This window comes from Hyaena hyaena, unplaced genomic scaffold (assembly GCF_003009895.1).
Source record: "Hyaena hyaena isolate Hyena2069 unplaced genomic scaffold, ASM300989v1 scaffold_821, whole genome shotgun sequence".
In the NCBI taxonomy this organism is placed as follows: domain Eukaryota; kingdom Metazoa; phylum Chordata; class Mammalia; order Carnivora; family Hyaenidae; genus Hyaena; species Hyaena hyaena.
This window is the reverse complement of record NW_024081452.1, coordinates 774,076-798,855: the sequence shown is the minus strand read 5'-3', so window position 1 is coordinate 798,855 and position 24,780 is coordinate 774,076. Positions and strand designations below refer to the sequence as shown.

The window sequence follows — 24,780 nt, the reverse complement described above, 5'->3', positions numbered from 1 at the left end:
AGATATAGGAGAATTTGCAGTTGCATTTTAACCACAGGATTTTGGATGTTGATCCTGAAAATCTCTAGGAAGAGTGAAACAGATACTAACTTGGCTTGAGTATTTTACAGTTAATTATGCCTTGGAGCTGGGAACTAGTCTAGGTGACCCCTTGAAATCACTCACAGATATATGGTTTTGATTAATCTATGACTATCCAATCAAATCAAAATAATGACTACATCCAAAATAATGAAACCAAAGTAAAATTAGCCATATCATAGCTACAATGGAAACTATGTATTCTAATATGTATTCCAAATATGGTTCTTAGAAGAGGTTCCGGCCAGCCTGCAAAACCTTATGTGGAAGGAATTACAATGTCTATTCTTCCCTACTGCACTCATTTACACAATGATTAAACTTTTTTTTTTTTTTTTGCTGTAGGCAATGCTCGTTCTGAATACAGATTCGAAGTGATTCCTGAATTAGAACTGCTATTCCAAAGCTGAGCCTCTGATTACTCAAAGTCAGCATGCAAAGTCAGCAAACACCTCTCCACACCTTACATATTTGCATTTATCTTTAACAACAGAAAAATTGTTTGAAAATGATTTATGGTATAAAAGGGATCTTTAGGCTCAGGATGATGATGTTTTATGTCATCCAGCTATGTCTACTTTTACTGGCTTTAGTCAAAGAATGACTCATCAGAATCAGATCCTGAGGAATATTTTGGGAGGTGCTAGGAAAGTCTAATACCAAGCAGAGCCCAGCATCTTGGTAAAACAGTTTTTCTTCAGAGACTTCTGAGATTATACAAATGAGGAAATGCTTTCTAGGCTGTCACAAAACCATCCTAATAATTTTAAGCCTCTGAAATTTGAAATTTATTGTGACTCAACAAGAGCAATTTTGGTCTGTGTAGGTCACTGGAGCCATTAGCTGTACTGTGTATTTAAATTCATGTGACCTGATTCAACTTATTAATGTTTTAAATATAGTTTTCTTTTCCTCTTGATCAATAAAATACATATGCACTTCTAAACTACGCTAAAACTTGCGGGCTTTCATGTATTGTTTTTGTTTTTAATTTTAACCTAAAAAAGTTTAAAGTTTTTTTCTACAACAGCTTTTTTTCTGCCCTGAAGGAGTTGCTATAATATTTTAGTGACTATCTATCTTAAGAGACAAGGATAATGTGGGCTACCGGGAGAATAGGACAATTTAAAAATGTTTAAGAAACATTCAGTAATGGGGCACCTGGGTGGCTCAGTCCATTAAGCATCTAACTCTGGCTCAGGTCATGATCTCCTGGTTCGTTGAGTTCGAGCCCCACGTCAGGCACTGTGCTGACACCTTGGAGTCTGCAGTCTGCTTCAGATTCTGTGTCTCCACCTCTCTCTCTGCCCCTCCTCTGCTCACACTTCATCTCTCTCTCTTTCTCTCTCTCAAAAATAAACTTAAAAAAATAGAAATATTCAATAAATACCTGTTGAAGTGTGCAAGTTACTATGCTATTGACAAGGAATTAATACAGTGGTAGGAGAAGCAGATTCATGAACAGAATTATATTTCAGTGTTGTAAGAGTAATGATGAAGATCTGCAGATGGGTATCTGTCTCTTTGTGAAGCTATAAAACTAATTCAGCCTTGAAGTGTTGGGGGAAGACTTCCTATAGGAGTTAATACCTGGGTTGAGTCTTAAAGAATAAGTAGTCAGGGGAAAAATGTGGAGTAGAGAGCCTGAGTAAAGACACAAGTGATGGGAAAGAGTTTCCCTTGTTCCTCTTAGCTTCTGAACAGGCTCCTTAGTCATTGGTAATAGGTGAGGCTGTCCCAGCCTTTCACTGTTTAATAACAGAGAGCCCTTTGCAGATATGCTGTGCAGTGGTGATTGCATGGGCAGCTGTTAGTACTAAAATGTCAAGTTTATCAGATATCCCATACTCCCTTTCCATAAAACTCTTTTCTCATTTTCCAGGCAGTGTGGGGTAATGCAAATGATAACCGCAATCCCCTGTATTGCAGCTTTCCTAGGGCTGTCATAACAAAGTATCACAGACTGGTTGGCTAAAACAGCAGAAATGTATTATTTCAGTTCAGGAGGCTAGAACCGAGATCAAGGTATATGTGGGGTTGGTTCCTTCTCTGGACTGTGAGAAAGAATCTGTTATATGCCTCTCTTCTAGCTTCCGGTGATTTTCTGACCATCTTGGGCTTTTCTTGGTTTGTAGATACATCTTCAGGTTCACATTATGTTGCCTGTTTCCAAATTTCCTCTTTTTATTGGGGTACCTGTTATATCGTATTAATAGCCAGCCCTACTCCTGTGTGGCTACATCTTAACTAGTTATATCTGAAATTACCCTCTTTCCAAACATGGACATATTGGAAGATACCTGGGGTATCAACATGTGAATTTTGAAGAGACACAATTTAACACAATTTAACTCAGTCCCTTTACAATGTAAGTTCCATAATTTAAGGTAAAATCTTAATTTCAGAAAATATTTACCAGGAATATAAATGGTTTTTGTTATATTCTTTCCATGGCTTAATCTTTTTCTACTTATATGTGTATTCTGTTAATTTCAGCATATCATAGCTTTTATGTTTCATGGTGTTTAGAATTTAGCAAAAAATTACCTATACATATATTAAGTGTCAGAGTTGAGTTGTTGTTTTATTAAATGTGATCCTTTTCAAAAGATCTTTCCCAAACAGTATATCTTAAAATTAGTGCAGCTTAGTTGTTGACACAATGTGATCAGGACTGCTAATCTGTAAGGTGTTGAAGGAGTAAATAAAACAATAATATATTAAACTAATGTCAAAATGCTATAAGTAATAATAGACAAAATGGCACAAACTATCTTTCAATTACCGAATAAATGATAGGAATAAATAAGCATTGGAAACGAGTATTTGATAGCCATGATCATTTGATAACATGGCATTCACATAAGTAACTTGTTTCCTTTTGGACTGGTGATAGCTTCCCTAGGCAAAAGACTGGTGACAGTTTTTTTTTTTTACATTATTAATGCCCTATTTGATTCTTATTTTAGATACCTGTATAACAGTACAACTTTTACAAAAAGTTGTCTGCTTATGAAATGGGTTCATTACCTACTTCCTAGACACTTCATTAGGTTTTTTTTTTTTAATTTAATTCTTATAGTTCACAAGTTATACTACAATATTCAACAGATAATACATTTTCTGGTATCACTTGCTTTTTATCCAAAGCTAAACAGTTTGGTTTTTCAAATCTATTTATTTACAGGGTAAAGCTGGTGCAGCCACCTGGGAAGGCAAAGCATCCAGTTCAATCAAGGATCCTGTAATCTGATACTATTACTGTTCTTCCTTGCTGTCCTAAATATGTTCCATAATATTATTTCCTATGCTCTCATTATGACAGGTTTCTGTTTCGGCTCTCTTATTACCGAAATTATCTGTCTTAGATATTAGGTTGACTAAGTTTTCTATTACCCGTTTGTTAAATCATTGTGGGGATGGTATCAGAACAACTGTGTCCTGACATTTAAAGGTCTTTTAAGTCTGTTTTCTCCACCAGTACGCTTTCCTCTCTCTCACTCTTTCACAGCCTTTTCTTTTTTCTCTTTTGCTCAGTTCCTTTTACACTCAGGCTGTGCAGGGGATTTAAATTCCAACCCGGAACTCGGAATGGCGCGCCTTGAATGACGGGAGTCGTAGTTTTCGTGACCCCACCGTAATCGCTTTGCACGCCTATTCCCTTCCACGGTGAAAAACTACAATTCCCAGAACGCACCTGCGGGGTGTCCAACCCCCCCCCTTGCGCACGCGCTCTGAGGCCGCAGAATTTGAATCGGCGGCGTTGTTATTGACGCCATATTGGGGCCGGCGGCGGGTGGAATAGTCGTACAGTGGAGGGGGAAGCGGCTGGACGTGTTTCCCTGAGCTCCTGCCGCCGCCGCCGCCGCCGCCTCGTAATCCCTCCACATCGACTGCCGCTCTCAAGCTGGTGACCTTACTCGGGCGTATTTGTAGCCGCGTTCCAGCCTCATACCTCACCGGGCTGGTATCGACTTTTGAAGGGAGCCGGTCTCAGCGCAGGAGCGCCTCGGGCGCGGCGCAAAGCTCGAACGGACGGCGGGGGCGGCCGGAGTCTCTCCCCGGGGAGCTGCGCCTGAGGAGGCGGAAGAGCCCCCCTGACGCGGCTGTCGTGAGCGGCCGCCACCGCCCCTCCCGTTCTCGCCCGGGCTGGCCGGGCCACTGCCCCTGCCGCGGAGGCAGCGGCGGCCGCGGCTCTTACCTCCTCACCGGCGCTCCGTCGCTCGCCTTTCTGCTCTTGAGCCCGTCGCTTAGGCTCTCCTCGAGTCCCCGCTCTCCCCCCCACTTCCCTAGCCCTCCCCTCCCGTCACCCTTCCCCGACCCCACCCGAGCCGGCCCTCGGCTGCCCCGGCCATGGCGTGTGGAGCCACTCTGAAAAGGACTCTGGATTTCGACCCACTGCTGAGCCCGGCGTCCCCGAAGCGGAGGCGATGTGCGCCATTGTCGGCGCCCACCTCGGCTGCTGCCTCTCAGTCGTCGGCGGCCGCTACCGCCGCCGCCTCCTTTTCGGCTGCCGCCGCCTCGCCGCAGAAGTATCTCCGAATGGAGCCGTCCCCCTTTGGCGACGTCTCCTCCCGTCTCACCACAGGTGGGACTCGGCCCCGCGGCCGCCGGGGTGGGCGAGAGAACGGGGATCCCGGGACGCGGAACGCGGCCCCAGGGGTGGGGGTGCCGGGCTGGTGCTCGTTCTTAGCAAAGTAGTAGACACATTTCTTTTAGTTAGGTCCTCCAGCCTCGGCGACACAATAGAAATGGCCTGATGTCAAGGGGGTGGGGGAGTCGGGAGGTGGGGAGGCAAGGCCGTGCCTTGCCGGGTATTGTGGGGAAGAGGAAGATCTTTTCTTTGGGCTGAATGACTGGAATTGAGTGTTTCCGTAGTCTGGAGAGCCCCAGCGGAAATGATCAGAGACGGTGATATTATTCATAAATTTAGGCGAGAGAAGGGTCACATTTCACCCGAATCTCGATGTCTGTCTCCTTGAATCGATTGGTTGCAGCTATTAACTGTGGGACTGATTGGTTTGAGGCGAGTCGGCAGCCCCTCCTCCGGTTCAGACATGGCTGATTTTAGTACCGAGGGGGTGGGGGGTGGGGATGGATGTCACTGGGGCGAGATCTAGGCCTGTCATTAATCACCCACAAGAACGCCACTTTGGCTGAGTCAAGACCTGTTTCCCTAGCAGGGTCAACAACAAAGAAAATGCTCTTCCCGAGTTCTGTAATATGATCGTACTATACGTCTAGATCCTGAGAAACTTGAACTTTTAATGAAAAGCGAATTGTATTGAAAATTGGGGCTGAGGAGTTGCTCCTAGTTGGAGGTGCTTTATTTCTTCTGCTCAACAAAGTGTGGTGGGGGCGAACAGCCTAGGCCTTGAGAATAATAAAGAAATCAACCCAAGATTCCAAGAGACTTGAGTGTTTTTGCTTTTCATCTTGAAACGTTTCCTGAAAGTGACTATGGGGGAATGCCTTTTGGCGCTTTATACTGCATGTGTATACTCAGTTTTTTCTGTACTTTAAAAATCCTTGCGTACCCCCGGCACAGTCCTAGGGATAGGCTTTTGTGGACTGGTGGTGTAATCTGTTTTCTTTGTGTGTATAGCATGCAAAGGTTTCATGTTTGAGCCTTTGGTGGTAATTTATACAGACAAAGCCTTTTCATAGTTTTAGGTGTTTTGTTAGTTTTTAAAAAATCTGTGGGCAGTGTATATTTCTATAGTTTGTAACTTCCATTTTGAATTGATTTGGTCAAGTCAGATTTTAAATATCCTCCCTCAAATGCGTAGGCTACCATTTTTGCTATTAAATATTTGAGCTAACTTAAGGATATACTATTTTAGAGTTGTGGTGAGTTTTCAGAGGCGTTCTCAGATAATTTTATTTAGCAGCCATGCCTAAACTGTCTTGTATGTAAAGGCATTCATTGGTTTACTGTTGGGCATTGCATTAAAAAAGAAACCATCAGTGTTAAGAATTAGCTTCTGGTGATTAACATTATGTTTAGAGTTTGTCTTTTTAATCAAATGGTATCATTGAAAATTGAAGCGATACCTAGGAATCTGTACTTAACAAATAAGGCCACTTAAAAATAGCCCTGGCTAACCAGCCATAAATTTCAGTGGAGCTGGTGAATTAATACGTGTTAGGTTTGGGAGTTAAAGTATATCTCAGTGTTGCAGTAGTTCTGAGCATATGTGGTAAACTGGCCAGAAACTGTGTTTGTCTTCACTTTAAAGGAACTTATTCAGAAAGAATTGTGATCCTTTACAAATTTGTCATTTCATTGATGTATTTGTAGCGTTGTTTAATGCAGTTCGTTCCACGTTGTCACAAATTTCAGTTGAATGGACTATAATAGTAAAATGACTGGAGTCAGTGAAATTGTTTAAGCCTGATTTCACATATACACATTTTCCAAAATATTGCTGTCTTCTGTTCTTCCAGGTGTTTTTGACCTCTGGGAGTTTGATCATGTCCTGAACTCTTAAAATCATGCCCTAATTGATAATTTCGAGTCTGCTAAAAGTTGATTTAGCTTTTTCAGCTTAAAAAGTTGACTTGAGGGGCGCCTGGGTGGCTGGGTCGGTTAAGCGTCTGACTTCAGCTCAGGTCATGATCTCATGGTTCGTGGGTTCAAGACCCGCGTTGGGCTCTGTGCTGACAGCTAGCTCAGAGCCTGGAGCCTGTCTTTGGATTCTGTGACTCCCTCTCTCTGACCCTTCCCTGCTCACGCTGTCTCTATTTGTCTCTCAAAAACAAATAAAACATTAAAAAAAAAAGTTGACTTGAGAAAAGCAGTTGAAAAATTGCTGAAGTTTTAAATTGTTAAAATCGACTTTTTTTTTCTCTGTAATTTTGAATGACATTCTGCATGTAATTTAATTTGGCTTTGTTTTTAGATGGCCAGTTTGCGCAGGCTCCTGTATGGTTTTTGTGATAATGTTGTCATAATGGGAGCTGCAGTGTTGTGCAGGTATCAAAGAGCTTTTCGGTTTTCATGTCCCCAAACATGGAAATAATCTTCCCAAGCATTTAATTTTTAGATCCTTGTTTCAACAGTGGTGAGTCTCAAACTTTACAAGAGCGACTATCTGTATATCCTTTGCTGAAATAAGTAGCTTGGGTTGGAAATGGAAAGTGACTTGCCAAGTTGAGATTGACTGGGACTCTGCGGAAACGGTTTTCCTTTCATTTCTGAGTTCAAATATAGTTTAAACAATTTAGAAATAGAGTACTAAAGTGAATTTTTTTCAGAGCATGCATATAATTTAGCGTTTTATCATCATTCTTTTTTGGATACTAAAAAGTGTGTTTTGATGTGTAGCTGAAATCATGTTGTGGCTTTACTAGTAGTTTCAGGAACTTGAACATTTGTTTTAAACCGAGCTTTATTTTAGTCATCCCAAGAAGGTGATTCCAAAGTTTGCCTTGGTGACTGTTTGAATCTTTGGTTTTCAAACTGTTGCAGCCTAATGCCAGGAAAAAGGAAAAGGCTGGCAAAAAAAAAAAGTTTTATTGTAATACATGCTCTTTTTTTCCCCCCCTTAAAGTATTGTCCATCGCAAGCTACAACAGCAGAGCTAGTACTTGTGACTTGTGACAGTAAATACTAATATTTACTGCCTAATCCTTTACAGAAAAAGTGTGTCCACCCCCTCTGCTCAGTCAGCAGTGAAGTTTATAATACCCAGGATGTGAAAAAGGGAAAAGTTAATGATAGGGAAGGGTAGGGGATTGACTAGTTGGGAAAATGAAGACGTCTACTAGCTGCATCAGTACTCACCCTGGTAAATTAGTTGACAACAGATTTCAGAGTGTTCTGTATACTTCTTCATTAGTTTTTGAACCATCTCAGAATATTATCTCTTGGCCAAAGATTGTCACAACATTCCCAAGAACAAAATTATTTTAATAAAACTGAAATATCCTGTACCATTACGAGTGACTGTCAGTCAAAGCAAACACATTGTTTTTCATAATTGTGTACGGAATGAATGGTTTGGTGAAGAGATCCTTCTATGGATGTCAACTATTTGGGAATTTGCTCAGCATTTTTATTATACACATTGTTTAGGTCTTGTTACCATTGCTCTAGTCTTAGGAATTGAGTTGGATGAAGAGTTAAATTCCTTTGTAAGAACTCATTGTATTTGCTGGAAACTTGCCATTAAAAATGGAAATTGCAGCTTGTGAATGGGGAAGGGTTTACAGGAACTTAGATTGTTCAGTAGACATTGATGCATGCCTGCAAACGGAGACACCAGCTGGCTTAAATGAAGTATAAACGGTTCTAGGCAAACAAATGAGATGTCTGTTGCAGGAGGCAGCATTTCACTTCAGATGTCATTTATTTTGAGCCAGAAGTGTTTTTAATATTTTGTGGTTATTTAGACAGCTGTTAAGTTGCTTCTAGTTTCTCAGTGGATTTGGCAAATAGATGGTTTTTAATGGGCTTTGTACTTCAAATTTTAAACCTGATATTTTACTTAGAACTGTGTATGCAGCTGCAGTTATTTCATATTTCTATGGATTATGCATTTAAGAATCTTGTAAAGTTTATGGCCTTTAAGAGCAGAGTATAGCAGTGTTCATTACTGAGCTTCTTTTTTTTTTTTTAAATAGAAAAATAAAGCCTAACTTGAGCACAGAAACAATATGGTAAAATGGCTAGGTCAGAGAGAGGTTAGCCCTTCATTAGGTTTACATGCTGGTAGTTACCATTATTGCCACAGACACATAATCTGAGAGGTAAAGGAGAATAATAAATTTCTTGAGTTTTTGAATGGCTTCATAGGGAAAAAAATACACTGGCTAAGAACTCAGGTAGATCTTATCCTAAGTGTTTGATGGACCCAGGAGAGAGAGAGAGGAGAGAGCATGTGCTGGGGAGGGGCAGAGAGAAAGGGAGAGACCATCCCAAGCAGGCTCCATGCTGTCTTGGCGCTGGAACTTCATGAACCGTGAGATCATGCCTGAGCCGCAATCAAGAGTCAGAGGCTTAACCGACTGAGCTACCCAGGCGCCCCGAAAATCACTTCTGTTTTAAAAGGTTGTAAGTTAAGAAATTAAGTGGAAGTGCCCTGCTTTGCATATTTTTTTCTATTTGAAAATAAACTTTTCATTCTCCTTCCATGTTAAAGAAGAGTGCAGAATGATAACATGGATTAGGTTTGGACCTCTTAGATAGGTGCTTATGAAACTAGATAATGGTGTTGGGGTGTTGGTTAAGTACCTGTAACTAATTAACCAGCAAGTTGTGGTCCCTGCAGTCTTTGCATTAACTCTGTGGTAGTACTGTTGACTCACAGATATTCTCTAAGCACACGTGAAACCACAGTGAATTACTTGCCTTTTAAAAGACTACTTTGGGGGTGCCTGGGTGGCTTAGTCGGTTAAGCGTCCAACTTTCGCTTGGGTCATGATCTCGCGGTTCATGGGTTCGAGCCCCGCGTCGGGCTCTGTGCTGACTGCCAGCCCAGAGCCTGGAGCCTGTGTCTCCTTCTCCCTCTGACCCTCCCCCGCTCACGCTGTCTCTCTCTCTCAGAAATAAACATGAAAAAAAATAAATAAATAAAAAAAAATAAAAGACTACTTTGAAAAAAATGTGAAAGGTGGAATACTTGTTCAAGCTTATATAAGCCAGTCTGGCATCTGCAGATGGTAACGAGGTCTTGAACAAATGAGTTTATTAGTTCAAGAGAGTCATCTTTAATTTTGTTGCTGAGTTTAGGGGTTCTAGAACTCCATTTACCAATGTTTCTCAGCTTTCTAAACACATCTGGGAAATGTGATCTATCAGCAGCAGTCTTGTAGTAAAGACCATTAATAGTAATTGCCCCCTGGATTTTGAGAGGATACGGTCGGTTATAGTTTGAAGTAATCCCAAAGGTATTATCTGCCATACCTTCCTTCTTAGTTAATGTCTTATCACAAAGTTTTAAGATATTTATCAAAGATATTTGTTGAGTTAATCAAGCCTACTTATTTCCCAAGGTTCTTAGAGATGCTAAAGTTAAAAAAAAAAAAAAGTAATTTCCATTCTACCCTTCATTCTGTACCAGTTTTTCTTTACACTGTTCTATAACAATATAGCCACAGTTCTTAAAACATGTTGAAAAAAATATTGAAACAAATGAGTAGTAATAAGTACAGCGATTAGTTTAAGACTGAACAATACTTTTCTTGAGGCATTTGAAGTATACTTCTCAGTATTCCCTCATTTTTCTGGACAATGATGATAAACATAGGATTTTCTCATTTACAGAGATCTCATTTGAAGAAAACATTTTTTAAAGGTTTTACATGATTTTTAGGAGAAAATATTTTGTAATATGAAGTTTCTGGTTTTTTATTTCTAAAGGAATTGAGTGATTTATGTTATAACAAGTTTCTCTCATAATAAGATAGTGAAGCTCTATTGAGCAGGGAGGGAGTCATTGCAGGTAAAGTAAAACTGTATGTCACACTGTCAGCTTTGGTATTTATTTTGGGGCTTTTGATTAGAATTTTGCAGTATGCCAGATTGTGTAATCTTCTTCGTGATGATAGACTTTTTTCAGTGGGTGGTAGTGGTTTTTTAACCTTCCAGCATTAGAAAAACAGCTCATAATATTCCTTTTTTGTTTTTTTTCTGTTTGTTTTTTTATTTATTTTTAGGAGAGAGAGAGAGAGAGACAGCGTGAGCAGGGGAGGGTCAGAGGGAGAGGCAGTCACAGACTCTGAAGCAGGCTCCAGGCTCTGAGCTGGCAGTCAGCACAGAGCCCGACGCGGGGCTCGAACCCACGAACCGCGAGATCATGACCTAAGCGAAAGTCGGACGCTTAACCGACTAAGCCACCCAGGCGCCCCAACTCATAATATTCTTAGAGTTTGTCTTAGGGGTTATGATTTGCTTTCATCCTCCCTTTAAAAATTGGAAGTCATTAGTTTTTGTCACAAATGTCATAGGTAGATCATCCTGAAATGTACTAGTGCTTTGCAGCATTTTGGTTTTAGTAAATTTATAATCTTTCCATGAATACATTTTTTTGGGGTTTGACTTAATTTTTAGTTTCTAGGTTCGATTCATGTACCTGGTTTTTCTCAACATTATTAAAATCGAAATATTTACTCCAGAAGTCACTTGTTCAAGCTCTTACGAACCTCATTTGAGTTCCAGGTACTGTGCTGCTTAAGCAAAGACACAGAGTCTCTCAAGGAATAGAGCCAGCACTATGGATACTTTATTAACTAGCTAAACTTGAATAAAAACACTGTGGTCTTTATGCTTTCAGTATTACCAATTTTTTTTAACTATTTTTTTTTTTCCAGAGTGTGGGGGTGAAGAGAGAGAGAGAGAATCCTAAGCAGGCTCTGCACTGTCAGCAGAGCCTGACATGGGGCTTAAACCACAAACCATGAGATCATGACCTGAGCTGAAATCAAGAGTTGGATGCTTAACCAACTGAGTCACCCCATGTTTTATTTGTTTAAAAAAAAAAATATATATATATATATATTTACGTAAATATATATGTTGTTGAATTGACTTAGCAATTAAAGAATAGAATGTAGGGTGGAGTCTGAAAGATTAGAGAAAGCCAATTTTTTTTCATGCCTTATTGTCCTTGAACTTTGCTTTTTAATTGTTTTTTTAAATTTTTGTTTAATTAAAAAAATTTAAAAATTTTTAATTTTTTAAATGTTTAATTGTTATAGAGCATTGCCTTGTTCTGTTATTAAAATGTAATTCCCTGGAGGAAAAACTTTTCTTAGTTTTAGGTTGCTGTGACAGAACAGGGGAACTTGATGCTCACTAACAACCATCCATGGCCTAAGGTGAAATGGTACATTATCTGGCTGGTACTGTAATTGGTCCTGTATGTATGGCAGTGCTGACTATCAATTTAGAATAATTCCTCCGTTATAAAACATCAGTAAAACATTCTGGTTAGATATAGATGGCTATCCTACAAGGAGATAGTTTAGAGATGTTGAAGTAAGTATCCTTTATATAAATATCTGAATGTAACATGGAAGGTGTGTGTGTGTGTGTGTGTAAAATTATTTTGTTATAACCAGTTTCAGGGTTCTGGGTAGATGAGAATTATACACTGCTTGGTTATTATCTTCTTAACAACAGAGTATGAAGTTTCAATACATAGTAGTTAATTTCTCTATTCTGACATCCTGTTTTGTTTTTGTTTTTTTTTGTTTTTAATTAGCTCTCCTTCTTAGGATTTATTGTAACTTCAGGTACTTGTAGAATACGGGCTAGGTATTGTATGTAGTAATACCGTACTGGGAAGGGCAGCAGATGTTGAGCTTAAGCCCTGAGGTCAGGTTTGGCCCTGACTATTCCAGCTGCGTGACCTTTCAGAAGACATTGAAGCAAAGCTACATTTTCTTCATTTATAAAATAATGCACATGATTATAGTAATGTCTGACTCCTTAGGATGGGTTGTGAGGCTTCAGATCATTTCCTGCCTGGAGATAGTCACAATGGAGTAACCTCAAATGGGACTTTATTCACTGTTCAGCAGTCCTGCCATTTCAGTGAATAACCTTGCCTTCAACTTAATAGATAACATAGAAGCCATCTAATGGCAGCTTCTTCATTTCTTCCAGTACCAACACTACCAACAGTTGTGCTTTCTTGTTTTCCTTTGAGTATTACTGAGGAAGTTTAAATGAGATCATTAAAGAACTTTACACAGTGAGGGAAGGATCCCACTTCTCCAAAGGAACCTTATCTTCGGGATTATTTTTCTCTTTCAACCGGACCTTTGCTTTGGCTTCAAATATTGTCAAGATTCCCATTATAAAGTAATAAATAAAACATCCTTATTTTCCTCCAGCAGTCATTCAGATTCCTCACTTCAAAACCAAATTCAGAGAGCTTTCAACTTGAGTCTATTTGCTTCCATTTCTTCAGTTCTTAGGTATTTGTGCCTCAAATAGCTCTTGTCAAGTCAACAATGATTTCCATGGCATATAATCAGTCCTTACCTTGTTTGACCCTGCTTAGAGGGTTTATACTGCTCTCCCACTCACTCACTCCTTTCTGAAACATTTTTTTCTTCCTCCTGTGATAACACTTTCACTTCTGGCTATTCCTTTTGTCTTCATCTGACCATTAAATTTAGGAGTTCCTTAGTTATAGGTTCAGCTGCAGTCCTCTTTAATAGCTCCCTAAGCAATCCCATGCATACTCCTGACTTGACTTTTCACTTACAGATGAAAATCAAATTTATATCTTTAGTTCAGGTCATTCCTCTCAGTTCTGGTCATAGTGAATTTGGACCTCTTATTGTTAGATATTCCCCTAGAAGTCAGGATTTTTGTGGAATCTATTGATTTTTAAATATTCGTAGCTAATATACAAAATAAATGGGATAAACAAAAGATGTCTGTGGACTTCCAGTCACCGCCTTCTGGTATGAAAGGTAGTCTTAATTGCTTTTTCAACTTTGTTTGCCTTCAATCACATAACACAAATTTCATATTTTAAGAAACAGGTGTTAGGAAAAATGAATCAACATATATAAACATTATGTTATGAGTCTAAGTTTAATTTGATTTATAATTAAGTTTAAATTGGTTTACAGAATAATTTTCTGCTAGGGCGGGGCAGGTCTAATACTGAATTACAAAAGCCATGCAGCTTAGGGTGGCAAAATGAATTTAGATCACCTTAGTAATTGAAGTTAAGTCTCTGACTGCTTTCCTACTCCCCTTCATTTCCCAGAATGTCCAGTAATAAGTAAACTAACCACTTTTCTTCTTAATTGCTATAGTAGGGGAGTTGTTATTTTAAGCAGGGGATAGAAACCTAAATGCTCATAGTTCCCGGCAAGTAATATAAATGAGTGAAGTAAACTACATGGGAATTCGTGAATTCCAACCTTGCTACTGATCTGTAGAATCACCTGAAAACACAAGAGAAGTGCAGAATCTCAGACCCCATCCCTCAGTCTTTTAACAAAATCACCAGGTGATATGGTATGTGTATTAAAGTTTTAGAAGCACTTGAGAATTTCTGCCCCTAAAGGTAGCAGCCACTTTTTTTTTTAATGTTTATTTTTGAGAGAGAGAGAGAGAGACAGTGTGAGTGGGGGAGGGTCAGAGAGAGGGAGTTACAGAATCCAAAGACAGGCTTCAGGCTCTGAGCTAGCTGTCAGCAGAGCCCAACTCAGGGCTCGAACCCACGAACCATGAGATCATAACTTGAGCCAAAGTCAGACACTTAACCGACTGAGCCACCCAGGGTCCCCAAGTAGCAGCCACTCTTAAGGTGAATTTTGCCACGTAGTTTAGTTTTCCAATTCTAACAGTAGCTAAAATTTTTTTAATTTAAAATTAAATTAACTTAGTTATATCCCTCTGGAATCTAGAGTAATATAAAATAGAAGTATGAAACTTAGCTGGGTATCAGAGAGGAACCACCTGCTGATTGAGCGTTGTTGGATTCCTTGCATTAGTGACTCCCATTGTGCAGTTAATTTGTAAAATTTATACTTAGACCTGCAGGGTTTGAACAAATTGAGTCATTCATTTCAACTAAGTAATCATTGGCTATTACAGTATCAGTGAAATAATAGAATTTGACTTGTAATGATTACGCTTTTTCTTCCTTATGTAGGATATAAATGAATGCCTCTTGTACAGTAAAATATATATTATCAACTTAGAATCTTAGCCAGTTGCTTTTAAAGTACTGTAGATAATACCCTAATGTTTGTATAATTGTGTGCAGCTATATTATGCTTATTAGGAATCATGCTCATCCAAAGAGAAGTTAAAACTCTAGATATAGTTTGACAATTTTGTGTTAAAATTTGGTTCTGGGTCCCTCTGACATAGTAGTAATTTTAGAGTGAATTAAAAATGGCATCAACTCATTCTTTTCAGTAGGATAGCTCTTGGCTGGGTAAGAACATTGTCTTTAAGATTCCTTCAAGGAGAACATAAGAACTGTTTTCGTTACTGGACAGATATCCTGGAAAAATAATTTATTTACTAAGATGGGGCTCCATTACAACTCTTAAATGAATATGTTTTAATTTATAAAGTGGGGATGGCAATGTCTAGTATGTAGTTGAGTGCTCTAGTTTTGGTTTGTTATTTTATTTGGAAACAGTTCCTTATTTTTAGGTCTTACTGGCTACTGCAGGTTTTCTATACTTAATTTGTGTTCCTGCCTAGAACTAACAAACTTTCAAGATTTATTTTATTTTTAATCCCATTATTTATCTGTCTAGATGAAATTTCACTTTATTTTTTCCAAAGATACCTCGTAGAGAAAATGGCATGGAAGGTGGTACAAAAAATGTCTTATACACCTAAACCTTAATGAGAGCTGTTAATGTTTGATTTAGTAAATAACGTCAGTAGGAAAACAGCAAGTCTGTGCAGGTCTGGAGCTAAAGTTGCGTTTCACATGTCACAGATCTTTAGACATCTTATGGACTGTACTCTAGAAAGACCTCTGTAGTTGCTTTTCTAGTTCTATATTCCTCCCTTTGCTCTCAGTTCCATCTTGTTGCTGTTTCTCTTACTCGTTAACTGTTATTTTTTAATCCCTACAACTGCTTTCTTCTGTTTATATTGTTGACCTTGTGTCCAGGCTTTCTTATGTAATCAGTGGTAAATAAGAATAATAAAACAGTTTGGGAGTAGGCTTAATGTTACCACAAGCCCGGCTTTTTCTTTTCAACATTTACCTAGGTTTTTTGCTCTTTTTAAAAAAAATTCCTTTTGGGGCGCCTGGGTGGCTTAGTTGGTTAAGCGTCCGACTTTCGCTTAGGTCATGATCTCGTGGTTCGTGGGTTTGAGCCTCCAGCTCAGAGCCTGGAGCCTGTTTCAGCCTGTGACTCCCTCTCTCTCTGACCCTCCCCTGCTCACGCTGTCTCTCTCTCTCTCTCTCTCTCTCTCTCCTAAAAGTAAATAAAACATTAAAAAAAAAATTCCTTTAGAATATTAATCATGGATAATCTCCCACCTGTTGAGGAGAATTTTATTGGCAACTTTAATGGCCAATATGGGAATGAAGATGCCATTAGCCACATAATTTGCTAACAGTTTGACTTTCACTTATACATAGTGCAGTGGAAGAAATCTGAGTATTTTGTGGTAAAAGAGCAATGTAGTCTTTAGGATTTTGGAAAGGGATGTAACAATCATTTGTGGTGTAGCTTGTTATGAAGATAACTGTATTTTGCTCGAAGTGATTTGCTGCAAATTTAATCGATGCTTCATAAGCCAAATATGAAGCCTGCATTATTAAAACTGGATGTGTAACTGATAATGTAAGAAGTTTCATTTCACTAGCTTTTTCTTATGTACCATAAATTGTATTGGCAACATGTTAGATGTTACATGTACTTGGGATAAAATGTCACTTGCCAGTTTGATTAGATGTCTAGGTTTAGTAGTTTAAGACTAAGTAGATGTAGGAACTTCATTGATGTATAGAAGACCTTTATCCAGCTGGTGTGGAAGCAACTTCAGTCAGCCAGGTACCTAGGTTGAGCTCAGAATGTGAGTTGTGGAAAACTGAATCTGGGTAAATTTCTTGAGTTAACACCTTTAAAACTGAATACCTCTCCAAACTGAGATAAATGATTTTGAGGCTGAGTTCTTAGTCAAGTTAAATTGGACCCTTCACTGCGTAACATTGTTGATTACATGATACTGGTATTAGAGCCTTTACGGGCACAGTGAAGTTTAGATGACATAGTTGCATCATATTTGACCAAAAAAAAAAAGGCATTGCAGGCAATAGCATTCAAAATTCTTCAGTTCTTCAACTGACAGTATCAAATGTTGGCAAAGATGTTGACAAAGGAACTCCTTCATACATTGCTGGTGGGAGTGTAAGATGGTACTCGGGAAAATGGTTTGGCAGTTTCTTACAAAGTAAAGCCATGCACTTACCATATAATCAGACCATCTTGTTCTTCTTCTAGGTATTTATCCAAGAGAAATGAAAATTTTTACACCTGTAGCCTTGTACTTGAATAATGATAGTAGCCTTATTCATAATAGCCCCAAATTGGAAGCAATCCAGATATCTATTAAAAGATTGGATAAGGTGTGTGTGTGTGTGTGTGTGTGTGTGTGTGTGTGTGTGTGTGTGTAGGTAGAAACCCACAGTGGAGTACTAATTAATAAAAAGGGCTTAATTACTTATGAATCATAAGCATTTTGCCGTGTGAGAGAAGTCAGACACAAAAATCTACCTTTTTATGATACCACTTCTGTGAAAATTTCAAAATGGCAAAATATTTTCAAGTAGTAAAAGTAGATGAATATTGTGGTAATGAAGGTGAAGGTGGTGAATAGGAGCATGAGAGAACTTGTTGGAGTGATAAAGTTCTTTATTGTGATTGTGGTGGTTCCAACACCTGTTTGTTATATATGCATATGTTAGAGGTCATCAAAGTGTACATTTAAATTGGTCAATTCATTTTGTATATTAGACCTTAAAATTCTTTAGCTTGCCATGCTGTCTCTTAAGTATTAGATGATATGGAGGTTTACAAAGCTAAAAGTTTTACTGTATCTTAATGCCAGGCTAGATCTATATAGCCTATCATTTGAGATTATCAAATGAACAAATTTGAGTTTAACTATTATTTTGACACATCTTAGTTGTTCCCTGACTTTGTGAAGCAAAAGGAAGACTATACTAATCTTGAGAACAGTTGTGGTAATCAAAGAGTAAGTCAGTCACACAAAAGATGTTGTGGACAAGTTACTGAGTCTGGTACATTTGAAATCTTTGGTTGTGAATAAACTTTAGGATGCTTTAAATGGCACTTTTTATCAGAATGGTGGTAGCTTTGATCAGAAAGTGATCAATGAGGGTGACATGATGGCTATCAGAGACCAAAATATCATTACTTTGAAAGGTTTTTAGAATATTGCTACTAGAGTTCTGTTATTAAAAAAAAAAAAAAAGATATCTGCGTTTGTCCTGGTTGGTATAGGAAGTTGCAGTAGTTTTGTTGGACCCCTCTGTGAATCTTAGGAAGCCCATTTCTATAAAGGTGCTTAACTTTTCAATAGATGGCCATTTTATTTCACACTGGTAAATTCATTTTTAAATTACCAGTTAGCGGTCATCAAATAAATGGAAAAGGGCTGAAATGACCATGTTTAATATAGACAAATGTTAAGATTCTGAAAAATGTTACAGATAAAGTACCCCTTATACAACCATTCTAAAGTTAAATCATTTCTGTTTGATTCTGTACTTAAGCTGCATATTCATGTATATATAACAGATTTGTTTACATAAATGGAATCTTCTTCACTGGATGTCTTTTTGTACCTTTTTACCCCAGTTAAAATATTGAAAGTGGCAGAATCTAAAATGTTTAAGGAGAAAAAATAAGGGACTGATTGATGTCCACTCAGGATCTTCTCTCTCAAAAGCCCTAAAAGTTCTTACTAGAGAAACAGTATAACGTCAGAAAAGAGAAATTAAATACATACCTGAAAACCACCAGTATTTTTTTTTTTAAAGGATTGTTCTCATGTAAATCTTTAGCTTCAGTCAGTTTTTTGGTTCATTTTTAATTAACATCATTGTAGACTTGATTGCTAAAGTTACACTCTGATATATTTATAAATCATTTTAATGCCTAGCTAATTGCCATCTTAATTTTTGTTTAATTTTGCTTTGGATTGGGATTAACAAATTTAGGGTGTGGATTTTCACATGGCTAATCTATCTAGGAGCTAAGGTGGTTGTGAGAAAGCGTTTCGAGGGAAATGGAAACCTCAGGGAAGTATTTTCTAGAGAGGCTATTTTGAATTAGGAATCTTCTAAAATGAACCATACCTGTATAAAAGATAAGCTCAATAGGATTTTACCCGTTTGGATGGTTGTGGTTGAAGATAATGGTACTGTGGTATGGTGGTTTACTATTGTACCTGTTATGTACCAATCACATTACATGGGTTTTTACCCCCAAAATTCAGAACACTTTTTGCTGTTAATGTTAGAATAGTCATAGGTTCTGTTGGGCTTGATATTAATGGCCATGACCATTTATATATAATTTTTTAGTTCCCATCCACTGTATCATTTTACTGACCTACTGTCAATTCTCACTGGTGTGTGCTTCTGTATACACAGTGTGATGAATAAGTGGCCTTTCAATTTGGGATTTTTTAAGAGTCTGAGTAAACTAAAGTGCACTAAAAGTTCATAAGACTCCCTTATCTTTACATTGAATGAAAAACTTTTAAGTTTATCTTTTGGTAATCAGTGCTTAGAAAAAATGGTAATGTAGAATTCCAGGTGGTATGCATGTGCTATTTATGAACGAGTTGCCCCTCTTAATGCTCAAAGTAATTCCTCCAGAAAACCAGTTTCCTGGATATTAATTGAAGAGAATATTTTCAGTAGATTGTTTGTACCAAGTAATTGTTGGAAACCCAACTTTTTTTTTTTTAACTTTAGTTTTTATCTGCTCATTTTTTTTTTCTAGAACAAATTCTGTACAACATAAAACAAGAGTATAAACGCATGCAGAAGAGAAGACATTTAGAAACTAGTTTCCAACAGACAGATCCATGTTGTACTTCAGAGGCACAACCACATGCATTTCTCCTCAGTGGGCCAGCTTCACCAGGTAATAATAAACTTAAAGTGAAAGGAAATGTTGTTTAGTATGGTGACTCAAACTTGTTTTTCTCCCCTTTGATTAAAAAAATATATGTATTTATACAAGTAATGTGTGATCTCTTAAAACATGGTACAAAGTAAGTACTTCTAGCTGGATTCCCACTACCCAGAGACAACCACCTAGATATAATATCCCCTAAGTGAACTTTCTCATAAGTGATATGATTTGTACCCTTCATTAAGGAAAAAAAAAATAACATACCATGTATTTGTTAGTATAGATGTACCTTGCCACAGTTGAATATTCTGCCATTTTATGGATTTCCCATAATTAACCATTAATGAAGATAATTAGACTGAATTTTGGGTATTACAGTACTTACAAAAAATGTCCTTGTACATATACCCTATTAGGGTAGATTCCCAAAGGTGGAAAGTGACTGTAAATGTTTAGTAAAGTCTCAGCAAGATAGTTTTTCTTGTGATGGCAGTTGCCTTCCTTCTCTTCCCTCCCAGCAAGGATAAGAAAACTTGGCAGAATAAAAGAAAACATTCAGGGGCTTCTGGCTGCCTCAGTAGGTAGAGCATTCGACCCTTGATCTCCCCACCCTGGGGGAGATAGTTTCCTTTAAAAAAAAAAAATCCAAAAGTCAAACAAAAATAGCTTAGGAAACAAAACTGTTCAAAACGAAATTCTTCAGCGTTCCTGCCAGTTGAGGGTGGGGTGCTAGTATATAAGTGAGTGAAACCTTGTTAGGGAAGGTTAAGGGCAGAGAATAGACTTATTAAATCAGCAGGAACCAAGTTCATCATCATTCATTGAGTCAGTTTACTTAGAAGATCGATTAAGTGGCAGCCTCAACTAAAAGCTACAACTTTGGAAGTAAAGATAGCCTTCATGGTTACAGATTAAAGCTTATATACTTTAATCTTGTGATAGACACAACAAGGATATCCTCTAACAAGGATAATTAGTTAACTGGCCCCAACCACGCAATTTACAGAAAATCAAGTGAAGCAAGAGGAATTGGGAGTACTAGAGAGACAGACACAGCAGGACGACAACTCATAGCAAATCTGTGTATTGAGTGTGTATAAAATGCTTGTACCACTTTAATGCACGGAAGGGTAGTACTCAAAGCCTGTGTTTTAAAATGTAAGTATTTTCCAGAAATGAGTGAGGTTTTGGTAAGATTTAAAAATCTTTTCATATTACCAAGTCTAAGTTGAGTGCTGTTTTCAATACTTGTAGCAGTCTATGATGGCTCTAAATCATGTGCTTTTTGTTACTGTTATACATAGGGACTTCATCTGCAACATCCTCACCATTAAAAAAAGAACAGCCCTTATTCACTCTACGGCAGGTTGGGATGATCTGTGAACGTTTGTTGAAAGAACGTGAAGAGAAGGTTCGAGAAGAGTATGAAGAAATATTGAACACAAAACTTGCAGGTATGCAATGAGCTAACTTTAGATCTTCTAGAAACTTACTGTAAGAAATGTATTATTTCCACATATCCTTCAAGTTAGTTAACTTACCCTGTCTGTCCACTGGTTACAGTGTGTTTTCTAAGAACCAGAGAATTTCAGTTCAAAAAAGGAAATGAACCTTTCTGTAGCTCATCACGTTCCTTAGTGACCTCAATAATATTAGTTAGCCATGTAGATTTTTTTGGTTTTCCTGTGCTGAAAACTTGATTTCAGCTATTTATCTGAATTTGGTTTTGGATTTTTAGACCGTATCTTTCATGATAACTTTTCCATCAGTCTAGACACACTTATTGTGTATGGTGACTTAATCAGGATTTCCCTGTTTTTAACATCGCAGATTTTACTGGGTATTTATAGTATAAGCTTTCTTATTCTAAAGTTGTTAAATCAAGGTGCTAACATAGGCAAAATTTGCTTACTTATGAGACCTCTTTTTCTGTGACCTCTGATTAGGTTACAGGTGGATGCTTTTGGATATATTTGTCAAACTTGTTTTCCTGTTTCCCCTCATTGTAGTAAACTGCCATTCATAGATCACTTACAATAAACTTTCAGAGCGGAGCAAGATCTTTTTATTTCAAGCCCTTTATTTTTAATAGGTTAAGAGATAAGCTCCTCCAGCCTATACATAGTCATATAATTTGGACTGAAATATAGGTTTCCTGATCAAACTTTGTGCTCTTTCCACTTGATAACACTATTGTCATTATTACTAAGGTTACATGACTGATTCAAAGGACCAACTTAGAATTGTTTCACTACACATACTGGATTTTTCAGGGTTCATCTGGCTCTAATAGTACATTCTGCATATCATGTAATTGATATGTATCTTCCTTTATAGAACAGTATGATGCATTTGTGAAGTTTACGCATGATCAGATAATGCGACGATACGGAGAACAGCCTGCTAGTTGTAAGTATTTCATCTCTGAACTGTGAAAACAAGACAATTTTTTAAGAGGACATGTATTATAATTATATACTCAAGAGACTTTAACAGAAAATCATGGAGAAAAAGGCTAGAGGAAATAGGCAACAAAACTTTATTAAGGCTTACTTTTGGTTACTTAAATATGCAGGGCAGTGTTGGGGATGAAGATCTGGAATGTCTTTGAATTTTGACTTGGACTTTGCACTAATTTTCTTTTTCCTCCCCCTTTAGATGTTTCATGAATCACGTTTTCTGCATTTGTGGGCTGCCTTGTTCCTTGTTGAGTTGTTGCGAGAGGTCCTAATTATGACATGCAGCAATGCCAATACCCCCCTGTGAATACAGGTTATTTCAAGCTTTCGTCAGTGGCAACCACTCTTAGGCAGCAACTGGTTTTGGATATTTCCCTGATGTCAGTACCATCTGGATGTGGACCTTTGCTACCTGTATTAATGCCAGTGGCCTCATTTGCTGTATCATTACAATTTGGCTTCTTATGTTAATGTTTGGAAAGGATTAAAGCTGGTATTCTAAGAACATGCCCTTCACTGGTTGTGTAAATAAAACTGTAGAATGACACTTCAGATGAAGTTAGTGTGATTTTAATTGTGCACTACAACCAAGCTGTAACCAGTTATTAATAATCTAGAATGTAATCCCAGGACATTTTTATTGAAGGAAGGAGGGCATTTCTGTATTCCAGGACTTCTTGGGGTTTCAGAATGGATTTTTTTTCCCCTTAAGTTTTCTTTCTTTTTTTTTTTGGTAGCTTTTATTTATTCTATCAATCGTTTTAACAAATGTTTACTGCTGCCCTTCCCCCCCCCCCCCGTGCGTCGTTTTACTGCCCTTGTAATTTAGTTGGAAGAATAAAACATCTACTTCTAATCTGCTTTAATGTACAGATGGGTAGTACTTGAATAAAGCCAGTGTTTTAAATGTAAGCATTTTCCAGGAATCCATGAATTTTCCAATAAGATTTGAAAATCTTTTCATATACCAAATAATCTACGATTTGAGTGCTATTTTCAAAAACTGAGTTCTGATTCCAAATTGCTTATAACTGACTGCATGATAGAACGTTACATAATCAGTTTTAACAGCTGTAGAATATTTACCTCCAAGATAAGAGTAGAATCCCGTTTTTTTAAAGGATGATAGATGAAAACATGATTCATCACATTTAACACCCTTTCCAAACATAGCTTTGCTATAATGAAGTGAGCAAAAAATGCTCTAGTGATTTCTTTCAACATATTTCTAATTAAACCCAATCATAAATGTACCGGGGCATATATATTTATAAGTGACCTAATTAGTCAATGAAAAGATTTCCCTCTCCCCTTTTTAATTTTGATGATTATACTTCAATTCTTTGTCTAAACAAGGCCAGGGTTTGAGGACTTTCACAGGATCCTCAGATAATTCATATGCCCATTAAATGGTTGAGAAGCATTGATACAGCACAGGGTGGCTATAAATTAGGTGGATAATTCTACCTAGCTTTAATGGACTAATGAGATTCTCAAACTCAGCACTACTGACAATTTGGGCCAGATCACTCTGTTGTGGGAACTGTACTGTGTATCAGGATGTTTAAGCCATCTCTGCCCTCTAACACTAGATGCCAGTAAGCACCCCCCAACACTTAACAACCAAAAATGTACTAAGAGATATAGTGCCACATGTTGGGACTGGGGAAAGAACAAACAGTCCCCAGCTGAGAACCACTGGTATGTGGGCGTTTCTAGGAGAATGTAGGCAGTAAGTTGGAATATGGAGGGGGAGTGGGAGTACAGTGGATGTGATGAATTTGCCCTTGACCTCAGTAAGGGCAAAATGATGAACACTCTTAACAAACTAAGCATGTGGGAGTCTTCACACAGATTTAAATTTATAAAAAAGAGGTGGTTTAACTTGGAAGGCAAGACCTACTAAAAGGAAAATCAGTACTGGCAATCTGAATGGAGCCACAAGTAATAAGTTTTAATTCCACTTTCAAGTTGAGTCAAGAATAAAATTTCTTCCACAGCCACATTTCTGCTTATTACCTCACCAAAAAGTTCTAGCTTATGAGCTACTGATTTTAAATAATGTGTGAGGTAATGCCAGAAAATAAAAAATGTAAATAACTTCTTGGATTTAGTTGTAATTCGATGAATCCAGTAGTTGAGTACTCTAGTCCAAGTACCAACCATACTTGATCTTAGTAAGAAAGATCATACTAGCTACCTAGGGATTCTAAATTCCCAGAGATCCCTGAAACTGCTTTTTAACAGTCATTCTTTTATTAAAAGGCAGTACTAGTACATGCTGTACTTAGGTTGCTATATACAGTAATTGGTGTTAATAAGCAAATATTCTAAAGCACTTAATAGCCTGTCCCTTGCCCGTTGCTAGACATGGCTTTAGCAATGCTCTGCTCCTGTGCTTGCCTTAGGTAAGAAACATTAGATCCATATCCCTGTCTAACTGAAAGACGAGTCTTCTCTATTACTGCATCCATTTTCTACTAAATAATTCCCAAAAGCACAATAAACATGCTATTAAAAAAATTGAGGGCACTTGGGTGGCTCAGTCAGTTAAGCATCCACTGTTGCTGTCAGCTCAGACCATGATCTCATGGTTTGTGAATTCAAACCCCACGTCGGGCTC

At 37.9% G+C, this 24,780-nt stretch overlaps 1 protein-coding gene across 1 annotated transcript; it reads left to right on the top strand.

Moving 5' to 3' along the window:
* The first annotated feature begins 3,839 nt into the window (after positions 1-3,839).
* On the top strand, positions 3,840-23,069 carry AKIRIN2 (akirin 2). The gene is made up of 5 exons (XM_039219432.1): positions 3,840-4,669; positions 19,564-19,707; positions 21,003-21,152; positions 22,036-22,107; positions 22,357-23,069. The coding sequence occupies exons 1-5, from the start codon at positions 4,435-4,437 to the stop codon at positions 22,365-22,367; spliced, it is 612 nt and encodes a 203-aa protein (XP_039075363.1). The 5' UTR covers positions 3,840-4,434; the 3' UTR covers positions 22,368-23,069.
* The last annotated feature ends 1,711 nt before the right edge of the window (positions 23,070-24,780 follow it).

Bases quoted from the DNA above. Each gene is read 5' to 3' on its own strand.
- AKIRIN2 (XM_039219432.1), top strand. From the start codon at position 4,435: ATGGCGTGTGGAGCCACTCTGAAAAGGACTCTGGATTTCGACCCACTG. The intron at 4,670-19,563 runs GTGGGACTCGGC...TTTTTTTTCTAG, and splicing joins CTCCTCCCGTCTCACCACAG to AACAAATTCTGTACAACATA. The intron at 19,708-21,002 runs GTAATAATAAAC...TGTTATACATAG, and splicing joins CAGTGGGCCAGCTTCACCAG to GGACTTCATCTGCAACATCC.